Source organism: Epinephelus fuscoguttatus, linkage group LG10 (assembly GCF_011397635.1).
Source record: "Epinephelus fuscoguttatus linkage group LG10, E.fuscoguttatus.final_Chr_v1".
Classification (NCBI taxonomy): domain Eukaryota; kingdom Metazoa; phylum Chordata; class Actinopteri; order Perciformes; family Serranidae; genus Epinephelus; species Epinephelus fuscoguttatus.
This window is the reverse complement of record NC_064761.1, coordinates 19324789-19348012: the sequence shown is the minus strand read 5'-3', so window position 1 is coordinate 19348012 and position 23224 is coordinate 19324789. Positions and strand designations below refer to the sequence as shown.

The 23224-nt window shown below is 40.2% G+C and overlaps 2 protein-coding genes across 2 annotated transcripts; both read left to right on the top strand.

The window, feature by feature from the left end:
• The first annotated feature begins 876 nt into the window (after positions 1-876).
• LOC125895779 (GTP cyclohydrolase 1-like) lies at positions 877-3111 on the top strand. Its single transcript, XM_049587877.1, has 6 exons — positions 877-1135; positions 1441-1550; positions 1952-2007; positions 2099-2130; positions 2240-2324; positions 2982-3111. Exons 1-6 carry the CDS (start codon positions 877-879, stop codon positions 3109-3111), a joined length of 672 nt encoding a protein of 223 aa, XP_049443834.1.
• A 2146-nt stretch (positions 3112-5257) lies between these two features.
• On the top strand, positions 5258-22764 carry LOC125896428 (phosphatidylinositol 3-kinase regulatory subunit gamma-like). The gene is made up of 12 exons (XM_049588994.1): positions 5258-5384; positions 8459-9204; positions 12424-12555; positions 12950-13055; positions 13224-13322; positions 14424-14604; positions 16283-16408; positions 16576-16718; positions 16883-17059; positions 19179-19250; positions 19606-19767; positions 19963-22764. The coding sequence occupies exons 2-12, from the start codon at positions 8940-8942 to the stop codon at positions 20150-20152; spliced, it is 1653 nt and encodes a 550-aa protein (XP_049444951.1). The 5' UTR covers positions 5258-5384; positions 8459-8939; the 3' UTR covers positions 20153-22764.
• The last annotated feature ends 460 nt before the right edge of the window (positions 22765-23224 follow it).

The window sequence follows — 23224 nt, the reverse complement described above, 5'->3', positions numbered from 1 at the left end:
TCCGTAGCTATCTTGCAATGTTTACTGACTGATTCTGGACTTCGTCGTCGCAGCGCTGTCGTCATCTGTTTAGCTCGCCTCTGGCCCGCCTATATCAGATACACCGATGTGATTGGCGCAGCTCGGCTCCAACCACATGAGTAATGAGCAATATTACTGATTGCCAGAGTGACTCGCTGAGCAAATTCAAATTGTGCTCTTGCGAGAACTCTGGATTTCCAGGGTATTGTGGAGCATCATGTCCAACATAAAACTGAGTGAGCTTGCTTTGGTAGACTGACGATTTTTCCAAGTATCCAAAGGAAATTTACTGGGTCCCAAGAAGTTTGCGTAAAAGATCCACACAGTATCTAAAATGACATTTTCTATGGCCAGATGATAATAGATTCACAAGGCTGACTGTGACAGATATTTAGGAGTTATATGCTGAAGAAACAGGGGATGATGCTATATTGACACACAGTCATTTCTGTCATTCAGCTTATTTTCACCGTAGACAAAGGCTTTACAAGCACGTTAATGCTTGCATGTGAGCGAAGTCTATGACCTCAAACCAGAGCGTGGGACGTCCATTCAAACTCAAATCACAGGATCAGTCAAATGCTGTTTCATGACATCTGATGCAAGGGGATTTGGAATTGATTTGTATGGTGATTTGATACCTTGTCACTGAAAAATCAGAAAAATTATTCACATAATTAAACTTTGTATGGGTGTCTTGAGGCTTCAGTAATGCTGTAGCCTTAGGGCACCACATCATGGTATAAAAACCAGAGTGTACATTCTGCAACCACCGAGGCAACAGCGTACCACAGGGCCTATCTCACTGTATCCAGCAGTAGCCTCTCTTTGACTGACAGCAGAGCAAGAACCAAAATGGAGTCTCACCTGGGTTCAGAGATGAATAAAGAAGGTGACGAGTACCTGGACATGTGTGACCATAATGGTTTGGGCCGAGAAGAGAACTCCAAGAACTCTGAAGATGTAGACAAACTGTCTCACATTAAGAAGGCTTATACCATCATACTGAGTGAGCTGGGAGAGGACATCAACCGGGAGGGACTTTTACGTACACCGCTACGTGCAGCCAAAGCCATGCAGTTCCTCACTAAAGGCTACAAAGAAACACCTCAAGGTGATGATGGATTTTCTTTCTTTATCTTGTTAAAAACTTTCAGTGGTGCTAACTTGATCTGAATTTCAATATCAATCAATCAATTTATTTGTGATAGGAAATCATAGATACAGTTCTGGGCAACTTTCAAATTTCATGACGGCTCTCATTCTCATATCGAATTCATGACACAATAAAAGTTCATAACTTGTATTATTTCTTTTTGCTAAATACTCCTCATTGATGGATATACAGTATATTCTTTTGATTTTTTAACTTTTCGCTCCAGTGTAGTACAGAATGTAAAGATCACATCTAATCCACAGATATCTTAAATGACGCAATCTTTGACGAAAACCACAAAGAGATGGTGATCGTGAAGGACATTGAGCTGTTTTCTCTCTGTGAACATCACCTGGTGCCCTTCTTTGGCAAGGTAACTATTCAGGATACCCGGATTATGTAAAAACAATAGGTCAAATTCAATACAGAATATCTGATAAAAATCTGCTGGCTAATATTTGTTTTATAACATAAACACAGACATATTATTGAAAAGGATCCCTCAAATTTAAAAAGCTGAGACCAGAATTGTTACTGAGAAGGATATTTTACAGTTAAAAATATGCCAGTGATATCTGGTGAATAAATGACGTAATGGTGATTCTTCTTTGTACAGCAATTTCCAATACAACCAATTCCAGTGTATCTGTGATAAGCTTAAACCAATTGACGATACTGGCCCATGTCTAATGACTACTTGTCGATACTATGTTTTTATACGACATGTATTACGGACAATATTTTGATTTATAATTCATGATATAAATGTTTCAGGCTCACATAGCGTACCTCCCACACAAGAAAGTGGTTGGCCTAAGCAAGCTTGCTAGGTAGGTGGTTTATACACACACATGCACACACATACATACACAAATCAAACATCTGTTTCATCTTGGGGTTTTTTTTGTTTTTTTTTTCCAGAATAGTTGAGCTCTACAGCAGAAGGCTTCAAAGTATTATACTACACTGCTATATTAAACACTTATGTCTTCATTTGCTTTATTTTTTCTCCTAATTTCTTTATATTTCTGTGTCAAATGTTATGTGTTACTTTCTCCACAGTTCAGGAGCGTCTCACCAAACAGATTGCCTCAGCCATCTCTGAAGCATTGGAGCCTGCCGGAGTAGCACTGGTGATTGACGCTGTGTAAGTATTACGGGTGGAGAAAAAAAATCTATACAGCATAGCATTGCTTTATTTTGCATGGCAATATTTTATTGAAAGAGGGACTCCAGATATTGATTCTTTTTCATTTTTATAAAAGTTGTTAATACTGCAATTACAAATTCAAGTTTTGGTACCCAAAGGTTAAGGTTAGGGTTAGGGTTTAGGCTTGGTTTCAATTGATTTTGCAGTCCAATAGATATATTTTACTGCAATAAAAACGACGGAAGCAAGAGTGAAAACTTTATCAGGTAAAACAGTTGCTTACAAAATTTTCCTTAGGGGACATAACTTGCAGTTAAAAAAAGGTAATAAAAACATCTAAAACTGCAATAATATTGCAACATGACTTAAGTATTGTGATAACATTGTATTGTTGGGCTTCTGATGTTTCAGCATTTATTTCAATCCTGTTAGATTCACGTCAAATATTTTGCACATAATTACAAGTAGATATTTTTTCTTAATCACTTTTGGATAAACAAGTATACTGACCTTTATCACGGCTATATTTGATATTGTTAGGTGCGTTCTCAAGCAATGGTGATTCTAAGATGATAGTTGGGTCGACACCCAGATTCATGTCTTATTCATGTCATTTCTGATGTCTCATGTATTCTGCACAAATCACTATTTCAGGCACATGTGCATGGTGATGAGAGGTGTGCAGAAGATGAACGCCAGCACCGTTACAAGTGTGATGCTGGGAGGATTTAATGAAGATCCCAAGATCAGGAGGGAGTTCCTTGAACTTGCAATAAAGAAGTGAACAGATTATATGTGAGAAGGGAACATTTACACCTGATGAGTTATTCATTTCTGCCAGTCTTACTTTCAGGGAATTAGTGTTTTTATGGTGTTGGTGGTGACCCTTCTTAAGCTGATATTTATATGTATTTATCCTGTTAAGTGTCACACACGAGGAATGTCTTACCAAACGTACGTTGGAATATGAAATATGTTCAACACATGGTGGTAATGTTTAATTAATATAATGGCGACATGGTGCTTAAAGTATTATCTCCAATACAAAGTTACACTGAAAATAAACATAAAGCTATTCTTATTTTTCTCAATGCTCATTCTATTTTTTTTAATTTTTAAAAGAACAATGTCCTTATTATTTTAGATGGTACTGTATGATCTTCATGCAGTCATACAATGAAGCAGTGATAGAAAAAACTATGATCCTGCGTATTGTACCATGTGATCCCACAGTATTTTGTTCATTTGAGACTTTTTAAGGACCTGCGGTCACCCTGCTGTTATGCATTGAATATAGTATGAAATATCCATATCACTTAGTCATGCAATGTCAGTTTACTGAATGACATAAAACAGGTCCCTTAAGAAAAAGGGTCGGGAATCAGTGGCCTAACAGACCTACAAGAAGTATGAGTAGATATTTAGTAACACCATGCACTTTATGAATGAATGTCTTACTCCACTAAAAGCCTTAGAATAGCATATTACAATAATGTAAATGGCTCCTCTTACAGGAAAGCTGCACATATCTACTGGGCTCCATAATATCAGTTTTTGGGATCATGTGAAATCCATTTGCACGAGAAATTCAGTTTGCCAACAGATAATTAGCAGATAAAAACCTCATAATGGATGTGTTGGAAACCCACTGCTAGGAGCCATGGCATCAAAATAAAGAGGCAGAAATTCATCTGCATCAGATTTTCTAAAGAATGAGCAATGCAGACAACATAAAACAGCTCCGTATTAATGAAAATGATAAAGTATGATTCAAAAAACATATAACAAATGCAGGGTATTGGGTAAAACAACACACACCAGCAGAGGAATCAGCAGCATGCTTTAAAAATAAATGCCTTTTTTTCTTTGCTCACCAGTTACAATTTAATTTTTAATGCATGGACCAGTTTATTACAGCAGAACCTGTAAGTATGAGATTGCTAGAAATAGAGCAAATTTTCACCAACTGCATGTTCTAGAAATTGCCCAGAGAACCAACATGCAGAGCAGTCAGAGAATTTGTGTTTGATAAATATCAGCGATCAACAGAAGATGAATCTGTTTTCTCCCTCTCTGTCCGTCTGTAGCTGCACTGACTGGGATATCATGGAGGCAGTTGGGGTGGTGGGGGGCTGTGTCTGCTGTTTTGTCTACAGTGCCGTAACATTTTTTTTAACCAGTTACTTCCACACCACTTCTTTCATTATGCTGATCTGTGAAGTGGAACGTAACGCTGGCTGAGTTGAGAGGTCAGGGGCTCCCGCTGCCTAGATACATACAGTCTAATATTAGAACATTTCCTTGATTTGTTAGCAGCATCTCTGCTGACTCCCGAGCACATGGCAACAGGCCGGCCAATAGGATTTCAGGAGACCACTAAGCCCCTCGCTCTGTATAGCAACAGTGGCATCCTTCCCTTATTTATTTATATAGGAGTTTTTTTTTTTTCCCACCGACTCATTCTCATGCTCCTGTCCCCCCACTGTGCATCCACGCTGTGCTCTCAAACTGTGAAAAAGAGTTACAGTGCGAAGAGTAGAGCTGCTCTGACTTTTGCCTCTCCTTTACCTGCACAAGCTCCAAAACCTGCAGCATTTTTATAGATTTTTTTCATACTTGTTTATATTTTTAGAGCTTTTTTTTTTAACACTGCACCCCACAGATCAGTGGAGTTTTTCTTCTGTCATTGCATGTAGAAGTAAAAACAAAGTGGGAAATGTTTTGGAAAAGCTTTGATTTTAATGAAGACATGACGTGTTTCGGTGAAGAGGAAAGGAAATACCCTGAGGAATGGCATCGTGGGAAAATGTGGCACTCAGAGGGGACGGACAACAACCAAGTGGAGAGGATCTTTAAAAGATGGAGGACACGGGAGGAGAGGCAGGACGGGATGGGAGGAGTGGGGGGGTGGAGGGACATTGGATGGCGTGAGGACCGAGGCCGGTGGTTGGTTTGATCTGAGCCACGTGTGCGTCCAGCCACGTCTCTTCGCCGCTTCATGGATGTCGATGAAATGTTGTCTTCCCCTGCTGCTCGGTCCCTCCTGTCTTGGCCCAGGTAGGTGCGCACTGTCCCGTCCTGCCGAGTTTCCTGATGATGTTTCATTGTTACAGGCTGTCCTGATGCTATCTACACCAGAAGTTGCCATTTTGAAAGTTCCGTGCATGTTCAGCCTTCGTATCTCTTCGTCATTCCAAGCTTAGGTATGGGACGATGGAAAGCTCGAAGGCGTTGGGGGGAAATATGGCGTACAGCTGCCGTCCCGCCTTTGGGATTCAACATTGATCGATAGCAGATACGACTGAATATTTAACAATAACAAGACACATTCAGTAGACCGTCATCAGCAAAATAAATATCGTCCATCGTTTTCTGTTGGATGGTGGACTACCGATTTCAACTGACTGACGCTGACAAAATACGGGACAGTCTTAGCAGAGCGCTGCTGTAAAATGCAACATACGTAAAGAAATTTTTATGACTCCGACTTCTCACCAATGCTTTTCCTCATGGACCAACCATTCCTATAATAATGCATGTGTTGATCAAACACAAAATACTTTGTTTTGATTAGGTCATCATCATTAAACACAACCTGCTTTGGGACAGCACGCTTTACAGACTTATAACTGACTTATCAGCTTTGATAGATTTGATATTGAAATAACCCGGCTGTATGTCGTCCCAGATGGGTGCATAATGGAAGGTTTTATTTTTTAGGAACGTATTAAAACATGAGAAAATTGGCTTACGTGACAGAGAATGCAAGACTTGGTCCAAATCATGTTTAGTGTCTCACATCAGCTCAACAGGAACTGGACAAAATGTCCCGTAAACATTGAGCCGTGAAGATTTCATGGCTGCGTACCACTGGAACTACTTCGATGCCGACGCCATTTCCAGTGCTTCGACTTTTGATCTGCTATGCTGCACCATTCTGTTAACTTAGATACTATGCTGCATGCTTCTTCATAGAAAAGACGCAGTTTAAGTTATCCGTTTATCAACAACACCAGTGCCGATCAAGTAAATTTACGTTGTCACATAATCAGTATTTTCAGTGCCTTTGATACTAAAATCGTTGCTGAGAAGCATCAGCTGTCCAGATTTAGTAAACAAAAAAGATTTATTAAAGAAGTTAAATGAGGTTACCATGCTTTTTTAGCTTCAGTTTAGAGTTATGGCAAATATCACTCTTTGTTTTTCTGTTAAAACCTTATGTATTGCGATGTGATCAGATCAACCATGTTTCCAAAAAAAGGTCAGCTCTTTAACCAAAATCAATTTTAATGAAAGTTCCGGTCATTTTCCTCTTGTAGCACAGATGATACCCTCACGTCTCTTTAGTAGGATGTCATATTGTAAAGGGTATAGGAGGATAATAAAGCGCTGACTAATCCCAGATGCTTGGGAGAGGAAGCGGATTTAACCACAGTCCCCCTAAATTCTTTACCATGTAATGGGCTTCATGATGTAACACTTTAAAGTCATTATATTAAAAAAAATGTTGACGCTGACATCCCGAAAACCAAAATCCCATGAAATCCACGGGAATCCAAAAGGCAATATCCTTTACTCCTGGACGTTACACGCAGATTATTTTCCCCATTACTTTCACTCAAGGAGTAAGAATGTACAATTTTTGGAAAAGACATACTTGCATTGTCATTTCTGTTAAGAAAAAAAATCCTTGTGAGAGAATTATTTGGTCAGGTGTTTTTCTCAGGATGTTAAAAGTTGATCCCGGGACAAACAAGGTCCAGTGCTGAAGCCATGAAATTTTTATTGTAATATCTACTTTAATGTTTCCAGTTATTCTGTTACAGTAGATCTTGTCCGTTGCGCAGATATTTAATTGTCAAATACACCTCTTACATTTTTCTTAAGACCTTCTGGGACCTGGCATTTTTATGATAGATGCCTGCTAGTTCATTGTTTGTATGTAGCATTGAGAATTCCTCACAAGTTGTACAGTAAAGGAAAAAAAAGGCATTTGCTTCTACTGCACTCACAGAGTGTGAATTGTGTTAAATACAACCAGCCTCTGCGTAGAGCTCTGAGATGAACCTGCTCCTCTTGATATCAGTGGACATTAAGAGTGGGTGATGTTGATATAGTCTTCAAAACATGATGCGGTATGTTGCATTTTAGATATATATTGTGATTTGGGATAGAGAGATATACAATTTTATCACATATCGTGATAAAAACACAATAAGTTGATTGCTGTGAATTTCCATTATTGAGATAATTGTGAATATCGTGTCCTGCAGTATCGAAAGAGACTGCTGGACAACCAGTAATGAAATAGACTCTGCAAAAACAGGATGCATACACATTAACCTCAAACAAATGCTAAGAATCTTTATCAAGCATTGGCATATTTCATATCAGAAGATATGACACCATTCAAATAGTTGAAAAGCCTGGATTTTGATATGGTGTGTTTTTCACTGGCAAGAATGCTGAATAAAAAAAGATCTGTGTCATTTCTGTGATGCAATAAAAATATTTGCTTCCTTACAAACAGTAACATAAAAAGGTTCCATGTATGGTTAATTTCCTGGCAAAGCAGTTGAGAAATCCAGACATGACCAGACAGAAATGTCTTATTAAATACTTGACAATTTAATGTAATTCGTCATGCAAAAATCTTGTAAAAAACAAACAAACAAAACAATATAGTCATAAAGCAGTCCTGCTCATTTATTTGCCGCATTTCTGACACTGGTCTGAGGATATGAGATACAGAATAAAGGTTGGAAATATGTCTCATGGTTGATACATTTAAGGCTGTATATGTATCACCTACCAGCTAATTACGGTGTTGAACATTTGTCAACAACTGCAACAACTGAGTTTATCTAAAACTGTTTTCCAGGAAGCCCCTTTAATAAGGCTGATAATGCCAGAGGTTAAATTTCAAAATTACTGAGCAGCTACACAGTGGACAGCGAGTCTGGAACATGAAGCGGTAATAAATAACAGTTTAACTGCCCCAAATATCAAATATGGGATGGAGCTGTGACACAGTGCAGATTATTCCACCATTATTTGGCCAGATGTTTGCATGCCAAAAGGTTTATTTTCCCATTTTACAGCAGAACTTTATTTGTGCCTTCTTGTTTTAGGTTTTCTGACATGAGGTGATGTGTGTGTCCTTGCGGAAGGAATCAGACAGCCACGCTTTGGTCTGTCACTCTCCAGTGAATATACAGCTCAATAACTAGTGTCAAGGTGTCTATGAAGCAGGCACTGTGCTGCTCAGTAACAAACTGTGGTTGTTGTGGGTAGCTCCCAGGTATGAATCCCTTCAAGCAAATGACTGCGAAGCAGAACACAGAAAACGACCACTGAGTACACTGAAGTGAAAACACAGGATCTACTGGCAATGTCGCTCTGCGCTGTGATGAGGTCAGACCGGGTGTTCAGGCTGAGAAACATGCTCTACCTCCACAACACAGGGCAGCCTTGAACTCTGCTTCGTCACCCTCTCCATCCTCAGCCATGAGTGTAACTGTAAGCTGATAGTATGTGATCAACAGCACCGTGGCACCCAACATCCTGCTGCTTCACCACCTCAATAAAACCGTTTCAGTCTGTGTTGTGAAAATGGCAGAAGAGGGTTTCCAGCTCAGAGCTCTCGACTGTGCCGAGGACAAAGAGCTGCAGCCAGCTGACTTCCCAACGTCATCGCTAGCATCCCTCCATCTCAGGGACGAGGCTGTGGTCATCAACGAGAGCACCAACCATATGGGGGATAATCCTGAGCCTCATTCTGTATTTTCTGTGATGATGTCATCACCACTTAACCAATCACGACAGCAGTCAGACATATCTGTGGCTACTAGGCCTGAGCCTTCACCAGCAGTTCAAGGTAAGATTAAAGGTGCTATACTAAGTATTTTAAAGCATCAATGCTGATATCATTTTGATAATAGTAACTGTGATGCATGTTAACAATTACAGCAGTCAGATGAGAAAACGATGCAGAAACAATCCCACTGGCTTTGCTAAAGTGTCACCTCAACCAAGCTGCAACCAAGCAGATGATTTCCAAAACCCTGCTGCATTTAATGAGCTGTTAGGAAGTTGAGCCATTCCTGTCTGTCAGTACATGTATCTGCTGCCAGTTTGTGTCATCTGTGTTTTACGTGTAACTGTTACGCCACTGTGTAACGGTAACATTTACACTAAGTATAGTGCTATCTCAATGACAGATGGTAAACATATATCATATATCATGTATCAGAGTAGCAAAGTTAAGTGATCTCAGTCATCCAGGCATCAGGGAGTAAAAGCCATATTCATTGTTTAGGTGGTTGGAACTATTCAAAGGCCCTTTTGGGCACATTTAACAATGGGTGACATGTTTCTCCCACTGTACGAAAAGGAAGCCTAAATACCCCGCATATGGGAGCTGCCATTATGTGCAATAATGACCAGGTAGTTTAGCGTAAGTATCAATGTCCTTCCCATACACCTGCCTGAGCCTCAGTGCCATTGGCCCGAAACAATTGTGAGCATAGCAACTGACACACACAGGTGTCAGTTATAAGCTCACACCCACTTTTGACAGCATCAAATAAATAATTAAAACACATTAAAAAATCAACACTTGAACAATTAACGTAATATGAACTGCCTAAAATCAAAGAAACCATCTTTGGATTTTTTTTTTATAACAAGCTCTTTGAGTTTTTAGTTTTGCCTATGTCCCGTCCACTAACACTGAGGGGGCGGGGTTTATGACCTATAATGCAGCCAGCTTCACTTTTGGGGGAGTTGTCCATGGATGTATGAGGAGATCTGGTTACAGCGCTTAAAGTTGCTAAATTACTCCTTCAGCTCTGCTTCTGCATCGTTGGGCCCATTGAGCAAGTGCACTAGAGGCTTCTGCTGGCCAAGCGGGGAACTTCTAGTTTAGCCCTCTGCTGTCTTAAATGGGGATAAAATGATTCAACTTTACAGTTCTTCTTGACATTAAAAATGTTGTTTCTCAGAGGTTGTGAGGCTGAGAACAATGTAGCCACTGATTTAGAGGCGTCTCTTTCACAAGTCTATGGGAAAAAGTTATTTGGGGCCCTGCGGCATCATGTGACAAACTGGGTAGTTGTAATTCTACGGTTTGGCCTCTATGTAAAATTATCTTCAAAGCCAGGCACTCTTCCTGCGGGCTTGGAGCTGTCATGTCTTCCATCTTTATATAAAGTCTGTGGTTGGCCATGAAGCATATTAAATGACTGGGCATTAAATTCATATGCTTCTTAAAAAAAATCATCAAAATATAAGACAGGACAAAGTCAACTACCTAAGAAGCACTGCAGTAACAAAGGTCCAATCAATGCCAAATAAAACCTTTACAGAATCCAGTCAACTCCATTTTATTTATCCATCCATCCATCCATCCATCCATCCATCCATCCATCCATCAATCCATGCATCCATCCATCCATCCATCCATCCATCCATCCATCCACAGCGGGCCAAGCAAAGCACTCCAGACATCCCTCTCCAGCCCAATAACAAATCCCAAATTGCCTCAAGGGGCTTTATAATCTGTACAGCATATGGCACTTTCTGTCCTTAGATACTCACTTTGGATAAGGAAAACTCATCACCCCAAAAACAGGAAAAAACTGACGACACCTCAATGAGAGCAGCTGAGGAGGGATCCCCTTCCCAGGATTGACAGACACGCAATAAATACAGCACTTCCTTTTCACTTTAGTTTTTAAAGAATTAATCAAATGTGAGCCAGTGTTTCTTTAAAATATTTTTACTCTAAAGATAAAGATTTCTCGATTTGCCACGTCTGAGTGGCACCTCTTGCTGGCACTGCTGCAGTCATTGAGGCTCCAGATTTCTCAGAAACATGGTGAAAACATTGAAAACTAATGAGTATAACATGACCCTACAGTGGACTTTTTAAAAGTATATGGAGGACTCCAATGCTGCAACTAACAACAGTATTCACAGCTGATAAATCTGTCGGTTACTATATTAAATTTCTCATAACCCAAGGCGACATCTTCATATTGACTGTTTTTTGGTCCAAAACCCAAAGATATTCATTTTACTACCAGAACAAACAAAAGCAGTAAATCCCCGTGATTAAGTAAAGAACTAGGGAATGCTGGGCATTTTGTTTGAGCTATTACTTACACACGATCACTTTTCAAAACAGTTGCCAAATAATGTTTTGTCGCTCGATTAATCATCGAATCCTTTTAGCTCTCGAGAACAAGAATTTCATAACTCCAGGAGAAATGTCAGCAGCTGGGATCGCATAGTGTCAAGGGCTTAGTGAGTTGAACGATTCAGCAAAATCCAAGATTTATTAGATGAAGAGCCTTTCGCAGGCAAGTTTTGACAGAGCTTTGCAGTTTGTGGGCCCAGGGTTAATGAGTTTACGCCCTTTCTAATTTTACAACCACATACGTATGATTCCTCCAACATACAGCTCTGTTGGCAGCAGTGATTCAATGCATCTCCAGACATGCCATCACAAGTGCTGAAGGGATGATTTACATCAACTGCTAATAACACACCTCGCACCACACACACGTATCAGCGCATGTGTTGCGTAGCCACATACTAGTAAACACAAACAATTCACACATAAATGTAAAGCTTTCAGGAAATGCCTGACAGACAGGTTCTCACCTTCCCCTGCTTCCCTAATGCCACATTAACACACACAGGAACAATAAACAAAAAACAGTGGCACATCAGCTCCAGTCCTTCAGGCCCACATGGCATCTTGCCTCAGACAGCTGTTGTTTGTTAGGCGAGGCGAGGCAAGGCGAGGTCGAGCACTGAGCAGCATCGAGCGCGGCTGAGTGTGCCTGAGTGTTGAGGAGTGCCCGTTCTGGTATTTTAGGCAGTCAGACAGTGTCACCTGTCAGCAGACTAGTCTGGACAGACTCTCCCACATGGTGCAAGACTAAGCAACACAACGATATCTCCCTCTGGACTCCTTGTCAGCGGGCCAGCAGTGTGTGCTGAACAGCCACAAAGTGCAGATAGCCACATACAGTCTGGTCTCAGCTGAAGTCAGGAGTAACACTGGGTCGATGTGCGGGTGATGTTGCAGAGTTCTTGGAGTCCAAGATGGGCCAAAACGACAGCGAGGCTCGGTCTCACACCCTGACGGAGTTCCTGAAGGACCTTTCCTCCTCTGTTGGTCATGACGATGCACTAAGAACCAACATCGTCAAGGACGGAGGTACTCTGCAGCATCTCTTTGTTCTGCTTGTTAGAGGTGTAACAGGTGTTTTGCAGCATATTGGTTATGGTCCAAAATAAGGGAAAATATGCAACATATGCTCTTGTATAACAATGCAAGGAGACAAATGGGTGGAGGCAAGTAGCTTCTTTAAGTATAAAGATGCTGTATGTAACTGGTTGTCGAGTCTCATTTCCAGGTCAAATATTGACACTTTGAATCGGAACCCAAAGAGTGGGAATGACAATCAACTATCTTTTTCCAGAGTTAGACACAGCACCTTTAATCTTTAAAACTAATATGAGTCCAACAATCTGACACTGACGTACACATGCAAGTTTTGCCTTTGTAATTCTGTATTTGTAACCAAAAGTTTAATCACCTTTGTGGTCAGAACTTCAACCCAAGAACAACATAACCAAAGCGATGGCAGCATGTGACTCCAGCTGTGATGACAACCATCTATCTGATGCGGAGTGGTACTGGGGAAATACCTCAAGGTACTGAATGTTTCCATATGGCATGTTGATGATCTGCTGACAACAATACAAATTAATCTGTTTATATTCATGTAAATTCATTTACCAGTCAGTATATTACAGTATATAAAACTTTAAGGCTTAAGACACCAGCTTTAGTAACCTGAAACTTCTTCTGTGGTTCTCCAGAGAGGAAGTAAACGAGATGATGAGAAACACTCCTGATGGCACGTTCCTGGTCCGAGATGCTTCCAGTAAGGTGAAGGGGGAATACACTCTCACACTGAGGTAACTACTTTTTAACTCTTCTGTGTTTTGAGAACAGCTGATACTGTGTGTGTGTGTGTGTGTGTGTGTGTGTGTGTGTGTGTGTGTGTTTAATACAGTGTTGAGCTGGTAATAATATAATAAATATCAGTGCTCTGTATCTTGTGGGAAGGTTATGTTCACTGCAAATCCAAGACATGTTGTCAGAGGTCAGTTATTATTTCCTGGTTTCTGCATCTAACTTTAGTTGTCTGGTATGGATGCTTATATTTAGTTTTACTGGTTTTATAATGTAACTTTATACATTTCCTGGTTTCTGTCTAATTTTAGTTGAATCAGGACGGACTAGGTTTCAGATATAAAGCTTTGTTGATTAGAGTTTGGCACCCACTCCAGCGCTCAGCAACATAACACCCTTAGTACGCTGAATACATTTCAGTCATCTGTTTTACCAGTCGTCCGTCTCACATCTGTTTGAAGGAAGAGACCTTAAATTAATGCTGGTTCACTGTGTTGGTTGGACATGCAGGACTGCGGTCGAGTGTTGAAGACAAAGCATTTACATCAGTGGTTAAGCCCGATAAGAAACTCCTCTCATGTTTCCATATCTGAAATTCATCCTGCGCTGTGCCCACAAGTACGATGCTGACCGGCTGCTCCTGTCTGCATTAGAGTAAATATATCTTGCACCAGCAACATTTGCGCTGAGTTCTGCAGAGCTTGTGAAATTTTTGGATCACACACCTTAATGACATCAGGCACGTAAAATTTCCACTTGCAAACTGTTCAACTTAAAGAAACCAGAATATTTACTCAGCAAATATCAAATATTGATTTCTTACAGCTACTTGCTGCAACATCAGATGTTTGCTTTGATGGGGTGTGTGGCTGAATAGGGTTTTCCTTTGACAACAGAGGGTAAGGTAAAGTGTTAAAGGACGAATACAATAATATAGAAGCCTGAAAATTGACAAAATGCTCTATTTTAAATAAAGACTTCTTTGACTTGAATCAGCCTAAAATGCACAGCAGTATAAGGTAGGTGAGTGTGTATGTGTGTTTGTGGGGGGCGGGGGGTTACTGGCAGCCTTGTGCGACAGTTATATGCTTTGACTTTTGTAGGAAAGATGGCTCCAACAGACTGATAAAGATCTTCCATCATGGGGGGAAGTATGGTTTTTCTGAGCCACTGGCCTTTCCCTCAGTGGTGGACCTGATCAAGTATTACCAGAACAAGTCCCTGGCCCAGTACAACTCTAAACTGGACACACAGCTACTCTACCCCATTACCAGATACCAGCAGGTGAGTTTATGAGGCCTTAAGCTCTGAATGTGTGCTGTCTTATGTTACACCTATTTGCTAAATATTACGTATGCTTACATGCACAGAATATTCCGGTGTTTTGCCCTTATTCTGAAAAGCACAACATTCCTAATATGGAACAGCTCAAGCAGCTTGACGTTTTGTTTCTTTGCATCAAAATACAACTTTCTCAATGTTTTCTTACCGGTGGCGGACTTGTTCGACCATATGAACACAGCCTCCCTCTTTCATTCTTTAAACCACCTCCTTGAAAAGGTTGGCTATGTGATATTTGTGCATATCAAAAAACCCATTGATATTCAAGTATTTCATAAGGTTTAAAAGTAGGTGTGTTTCTCCTTCTGACCCCTTTTGATGATGCATTTCTACACCAGCTTTGCAAACTGTTGGTGAGTTGTGTACAATGTCTCCATGATGACGCACAGAGGCGAACACAGACAGATAAGAGGCCATGTATCACAAACTGCGGCTTTATACTTGTGCGTCAGCTCTATGCAGAGCCTACGCCGTTGTGAGCATTTATGCTTGTGCAGTGGTGTGTCTGTGTCACTCTGCAGTTACACCTCCAAAACACTAGTTGGCAGCGTGATTTCTGCAAAGTGCTGTAAAGTCTCGTTGATTTAAAATACACCCAAAACACATATTAAACATGGCTTAATAGAGACCGTTTCCAAACACAAGTGCACAAATTAGCTTCACTGTATCTCGCAGCATTCACAAAGCACTTTTGCTGGACACATTTTCCCAACAAATACAACATGCTAATGTTTTTAGCACGAGCCTATTGCATTTTACATTGTATAAATTAGCCTAGCAGCTAGCGGACTTTTCCTCTACTCATATGAAGCCAGGGACAAAAGCAACATTTGACAAAGGTAATACTACAAAATTCAGCTCCGTTACAACTCACAAGGTTCACTGACAAAAAAACTATCTTATACTAAAAATTTTCCAAACAAATATAACATGCTAACATAATTAGCATAAGCCTATGGCATTTTACGCTGTATAAATTAGCTTCACGCAGAGCGGAGATTTCCTCTGCTCATATGAAGGCAGGATAAATCACGAAGTATAAATCCCCGAAGCATAAACACACAAGACTTTAAAAGCTATTTTGTGGAGGTTTTGTTGTCTTCACAATGTATTGTTTCCTATCTGTGAAATTAAAGTAAATAAAAACTTAATTTCAACTGAGGGAAATAGTTAGAGACAGGAGGCCTGCGTTGCTGTGACGCCTAGTTACATTTCTGGGGAGGTGCATGTCAGGCTACGACATAGGGTACGACGTTGATTCCATGCAGAAGTATAAATCCCGCTTAATTGGGAAAATCCACACAGAATACAGTTTGCATGATCCACATCAAATTTTGAATATTGTCTTATTTGGAATAATAGTGGAATATTAGTGTGCATGTATACGTACCCACTGTGGGGATTTTCTTTGAATCTCTGTGGGCCTGTATGTGGTTTTGGCTGCATCTGAGTTAGTAACTTAACAGGATATGGATAATGAGTTTCTTTTAAGGATGCGTTTAATGTCTTCATTTTTAGTAATAGTGATAACTTTCTGTTTAGTTTAGATCAGACAAAAGGCATCACAGGAGCTTTAAAACATGGACTTGGTCTTGAGTATCTTTTACATTCTCGTCTGCAGCAGCAGGTTGGGATGGAAGTTGACATTGATGCAGTTGGAGAACAGCTGAGGATATTTCAGGAGCAATACAGAGAGAAGAGCAAAGAGTACGACCGTCTGTTTGAGAAGTTTAACCAAACCTCTCAGGTACAGCAGCATCCTAATCTTCATTTTAATAAATATAACTGTGGTTTTATTGGTTCAAAGCAATATCTTTGAAAGTAAATGTTTCACTTCTGATTGCTTTGCCACAACGGAGCCTTCATTGTAAGGCCTTGAATATTCAGGTGAAGATTTGTTGCTTTCCTCCTCAGGAGCTGCAGAGCAAGCGGACGGCCATAGAGGCTTTCAGTGAAATAATCCGGATCTTTGAGGAGGAGTGCGAAACTCAAGAACGCTACAGCAAAGAATACATCGACATGTTCCTCACATTAGACAACAGTACAGAGTCAGACAAGTATGCTTTAAAGTACTGACCTTTTTTTCTAATTCGGTCACTTTTTGTGTCATCTGTTTTACTTATTTTCAGTTTTTAAGAAAAGAAAAGGGCAAAAATCTAAATTAAAGATATTCACTGCAGGCCATGCTCATACTGATGTTGTTCCTTCCTCCTCCTCCCAGGATTCAAAGCAATTCAGATGAGCTGCAGTCAAGGGTGGAGGAGATACACAACAGCAAGAAGAAGTTGGAGGAGGAGCTGAGGAGGAAGGCGGTAACTCACATGGAGGTCGACAAGAAAATGAACAGCCTGAAGCCCGACCTTGTGCAGCTCAGGAAGATCAGAGATCAATACCTGCTGTAAGTTCAGCCCCTCAGTGCCCAGTGCACATCTTTAACCCAACAGGACAGAAGATTTATACGTTTCACCCAAGATTAGTGTCACCAATTCAATATCTGAACAAATGTCTCCCCTTCTGTTCCTGAGATATGACACTGAATAATGGGCAGAAAAGTGTTTTATGCAGAACATTATGATACCACAGTGAAGCTGACCTTTGGGATATAAAATGACATCACTACATCATTTATTCATTCATTATTATCCTAATAGAGATTTGTGTGAACTGTTGCCATAATTAGCGCATGAATTCTTGACCTATGACAAAAAAACATGTTTGGAGAACACAGTGACCTTTGACCACCAAATTGCAATCAGTACTTCGTTGAGTCCAAGAGGACATTGGTGCCAAATTTAAAGAAATTCCCTAAAGGACTTTTTGAGATGTTATGTTCACAAGAATGGGATGGACAACTAGAAAATCTAATGTGTCCAGCCATGGCTATCACCAGCGCAGAGGCATAAAAAACAGTGTGACAGTGACCACACTCTTCTGGATGCAATGTATCAAGCACGTATATCTTATACCTCTGTCTGAATATCAGTTGACCCCCTCATGGGGTCCAAAACCCTCAGTGTAAATTAGATGTGTCAACATGACTGGTTGCAGGCTATCATGAGTTGTTCACTTTGATGTGAAGGCTGCATCTTCCTGTCTTCAATACATTCAGATAAGCAGATTTGTCCTATTCAGGTTTTGTGAATGAGAAGTTTAAACGATAAGTCTCACAGACTGGTTACTTTACAACAAATAAAGCAAGACTCATGGTCTGCTGACATTATTATGCATTGACTACCCTCAATTTTCACTTTCTTTGGAAATTTCTTCCATTTCACACAAGTGTGTTTTGGCAATGTATAATGAGACTGCTGCATACTGAAAATATGATACTCAACACTAATATTAATTTGCTTTTCTAGTTTTGAAAAGCAAAATCTAATATAATGAAACTAGTCCATACCCATTGGTAGCTTTGTCACCTTCTACCTATGCCAACCCTCAATGCCTATGTGCAGTTTCACATAGATTGACCACGTCAGTGAGTAGAAAAACGTGGGACAGACAGAATGACTGACTGACAGAATGACACACTGACAGTTTCTGTGATTATGTAAAGCATACCATACCATGACTTAGTCATACCAAAAATTAGAAAAAAAACAAACACTGGGCCACAGGGGGAGCCACAGTGATCGGTCGCATTTTAGCCATTTTTAAGCATTTTTCTGTTGTTATAGCACCACCCAGTTGCCAATTAGAGTTAAATTTCTCCAGTCACCTTGAGGCGTCCTGTTCTACATATCTACCAAGTTTAGTAAAAATCAATATGGCGGTTAGGCCTAGATAAGAAATTAGCTCTCTAGCGCCCCCCATTTTGTCTGATGGGGTCAATAATGCAGGGGTCCCCTCAGATTATGTGTGGTCATATGCCGACAAAGTTGCGTGGTGATCGGTGAAACCCTTGAGATGTTATACACCTTTATGTGATGAACCACGCCCTCCGCAATATTCATTGCCTTATAGAAGCTCAGTTTTAATAAGTTTTCCAACTTTTGCCAAGAGGGAACTTTAGATATTGGTCCCTAGATTATGTTCACCGAGTTTCATGCAGATCGGTCAAACTTCCTAGGAAGAGATCCATTTTAAGTGTTTTTCAAAAAAATCAAAATGGCGGAAAATCTATATCACCGGAAGTTATGGGTTCTTGGGGCAAATTTGTTCCTCATGAGGAGAGGCATCTCTGTGCAAAGTTTCATGTCTCTACGATATATGGGGCATGAGATATGCCCATTCAAAGTTTGCAATTTCAATCCACTGCTATAGCGCCCCCCTTTGGCCAACTGATGTAATATTGCTTCATTTGCATCCTCCCATGACCCTCTACCACTGTGCCAAATTTCACATGGATTGATCAAGTCAGTGAGGAGAAAAATGTGGAACAGACACACCGACAGAGTTTTCGTCATTATATAGTAAGATAGAGTAAAAATAGAAGAACTGACAGGGTATATCATATCACATGTTTTGCTAAAAATCAACATATTGCAGCCTTCTTTACTGTTTTCTCCATGTTTCAGCTGGCTCACCCAGCAAGGCACCAGGCAGAGCCAAATCAATGACTGGCTGGGTATCAGGAATGAAGAAGAAGAGTGAGTATCCTCATTCATCCTGGTCAGCTTATATAACTTATATATTGCAATTTCTATTATACTTGATACAAACTACCACTCACAACAATCTGAAACATGCTTCTATGTGCCGAGGTCTCACAACATGCACAGATACATGCAAATATCTCTGCAATTTAAAGCAGGGGTCTGAAAAAATATCATTACACTTGAGTGTATTAATTTTATGTTTTGTGATACTGTATTCATTTTATTTGCATCTTTCTACTGCATAGACATCCCAATTTATGAATAGACCATCTTTCCAGCCATACATACTTAGCGTGACATACTTATTGGATTAATGTAACCCTTCCACCTTCTCATCATGCTTTAGCCCGTACACTCTGGCAGATGATATCGACCAGGAGGAGAGGAGCTGGTACGCTGGTGGTATGAGACGTAAGGAGGCAGAGGAGTTACTGAGAGGGAGGAGGGACGGGACGTTCCTGATCAGAGACAGCCAGACTCAGAGAGGCTCCTTTGCCTGCTCTGTTGTGTGAGTACCATCACATTTGCATCCCTTACTCATTTAAGAAATCCCAACATTTTGCCTCCTCTCTAATCCTAATGGATCATATGTTTTTACCAAAAGTGGGTGCAGCGCAGATTTCACTCCTAACCTGTCCCTAAAAACATGCATATTATTATTATTATTATTATTATTATTATTGTGATGTTGTGTCTCATGCAGCGTGGATGGGGATGTGAAGCACTGTGTGATCTACAGGACGTCCACAGGGTACGGCTTCGCTGAGCCCTACAACCTGTACCCATCTCTGAAAGAGCTGGTCCTCCACTACCGACACACATCCCTGATCCAACACAACCAGCAGCTGAATGTAACCCTGGCCTGGCCCGCTCTCAGCCAGCAGCCCAGCTGAGACACACCAGCACGCCACCCTGATGGCACTTTCCCAAACGCTTCACTGTATTTGCACCACAGACGAACCAACATGGGCACTGTTGCCAGGCTCTGACAGGGTACCGGTTAGTGTCGTCACTATAGGAGAATTTCCAGAAACAGCTTCAGTGCTCAGATTTGGATATCTAAAAACCCTACACTGGTAAGATGCCAAAGCAAGGTTGATGACTTCACTTCCTGTCAGCTTTTTTAGTTGAATAGAGTGGCTGCATATTAACGGTAACTCTGCTCTAATCTAGTTTATTTTGTAAAGCTATTATTCCTAATATTAAAAATCCCATTTACTCGCCATCTGCACATACAGCTTGCAAAACACAATTGGGATTAAGTACTTAGCTGTTCACAGAATTCGGCATTGAATTAAATCTTGTGCAGCAGTATTGAGGTAGTCCTGGAATACTGCCTCGTCATAACAACACTGGTGGTGGTGTCAGCGAGTTTCCCAAACTGCTGCCGGTATTAAAGCTGCAAACATCTTAGCAGTGTAGTGGTTTATAACAATGATATCAGGGTAACACAAAATACAAGTATCTAGCTTCAGAATACTAAACTGATTAGGAACAATCAAAATAGAGAGAGATAATTTGGCTTGCTGTTTTTAAGTATGAAAAGGAGGGTATATTTTCTGTGGAGAGAAATTGATTTTTTTAAGAAGCAGGTTTCATACAGTGTTGACGTTACAGTCTCTAGATTTGGCCACTCTTGCCTCAAACACGGACTAACATTTTGTCCAACTATCCAAATTAATGCTCGGCCTCAATCACCTTCCCTCCACAGTGCGTATCTTAAATCAATACAGTCAGTGCAGTTGCAGTGTTTAAGATGGGGAAATGAGCTCAGGATGGGACTCTGCACTACCAAGCACATATGCGCTATGGGTAGTGTAGTGTAGAAACTGAGGAGACACACAAGCACTTTATCCAAAACAAGACAACCAGAGTACACACGAGCACACAGATGCGAGCTGGAGACTCGTGAGGCACTGATTTCACATATATTGATGTTGCTGGTTGGAAAGAGGTTTTTATTTCAGTGATATATAAGAAGTTATTTTCTTACTGTCATCTTTATTCTGCACATTATCTTCAGGACATTACAAATGAGAGGAAAGAGGAGCTCATGGATTTTACCTCTGGGGTATATTTATGCTTCACAGCCCCTATTTTCGTCATTATAGCATCTTCCAGATTATCAGAAGATTATTTTCATTCACTGAAAAAAGGGACAATCATGTTTAAATTAGTGTAATCTACGTGTTGCTTTAAACTCACTCATGAACACTTTAATGTGTTAGTAATAATATATGAGCGGGTATTAAAACTGTGAAGCAGCAGACGTGAGGCACAGGCTGACAATGAAAGCATTTCTGTGTGTCGTGTACATGCACATTTTGGATTATTGACCCCAAATAAGCACAATTACTTCTAAGTATCTGGGAGATACCAGTCTGGTTCAGATTAATCTTTAGAGAATCAGTCAGCTGTTTTTTAGTTTCTATATTTTTTGGTTGGTGTTGGTGATCCAGGAGCTTTGCTAACTGTCTGGAGTCTGATGTGGAGTGATAATGGTGTTTAGATTTTGGGTTCTGGTTGAAAAGTGCCCTTAAGTGTTCCTGTTCCAGCCATCGTGATTTTCTTTGTGTTACTCTCAGGAGCGATGTCTCGTCCCCTACATGGTGTGTTGGGTGTAATCAACAATGTTAGGATGGACTGAACAGTGACGTTGTGTCAGGCTGGATACAAGGTTACAACAGCACAAAAACCCTAGAGTACCCTGAGAGAGTATTATTATCAAAGGTAGCTGTGTTCCTATAATAGCATCATATTTCCTATAATAATTACATTTAACTGTTTTGTAAAAGTGAGTGTCACATGGATCTTATTCCTCAGAAATTTCCACATTGAGCTTAGATCACACTTGGCACGAGATGCTGCGCACATGACATGGGCCTGTGTACCAGGGGCTGGATGCATAAAACTGTGTTGATTCACGACAAAGACTGTGTGTGCACACAAAGGCAGAAATATGAATACGCATTCTTTTTTTCATTTATAAAGCCATGCATATGCCCAATTCTTAATTTAAAATCTCATTCATTGCGGCGCTGGGCGCACATACACATACATACATCTGTGTGTATATCGATACTTGTGCACCTCCACCGCTCATTAGACTGTTGGTGAGAAATACGGTAAAGAAAGTGCAATTTCACCAACTGTGTTGCATCAACAGTGTTCTCAAATGGTGCCAGAATGGCTGCCATCACACACGGCTGTGGTGATTTGTAGCTTCTGTACCACTTTTACTAACATTTCTGCAATTTGTTAAGGGAAATATTTGCACATCCAACTTTCACAGATGCAGGTGCGTTGTAAAAAAATCGCTTGAGCCTTTGAAGAGACAATCCCTCACACTGCTCTTGTTCAGCTTCACAATTATTTTTTCTAACACTAATGTTCAGTCCGACTGGACACTCTAGACGACCCAGTAGGACCGAAACATTAGTGTTACAATAAATCGTAAAGCTGCTGAAGGAGCAGTGTGAGGGATTTTCTGTTCAAAGACTCAAATAACATTTCTGCAAACTATCACAGTAATCTTAATAATCATTATTATTAATCAATGAATAATTGTTTAATAATAATGATTATTAACATTTCTGCAAACCATCACAGTAATCTTAATAATCATTATTATTAAACAATTATTCATTGATTAGTGATTCACTCAGAGCGCTCATGTTGAAACTGACTTTACAAAGAGCTTCACAGGGTAACAAACAATCACGAAGATGAATGTAAATAAAAAATTGAATTGAAATTAACTTTCTAAATGCACCTTTGGTTGACATTTTACAGCCTGCAAAAATAGTAACATAACCAGTGAAACTGGATGACCTAAAAAAAAAAAAAAAAGGTAACCATCAATCTGATCTCATCTTTATCACATCATCCACCACTCAGCTAAAAACGTGTGCACGCTGAATCTCACGTATACATGAGGTGCACACATTCTTTGTTTATAAATACAG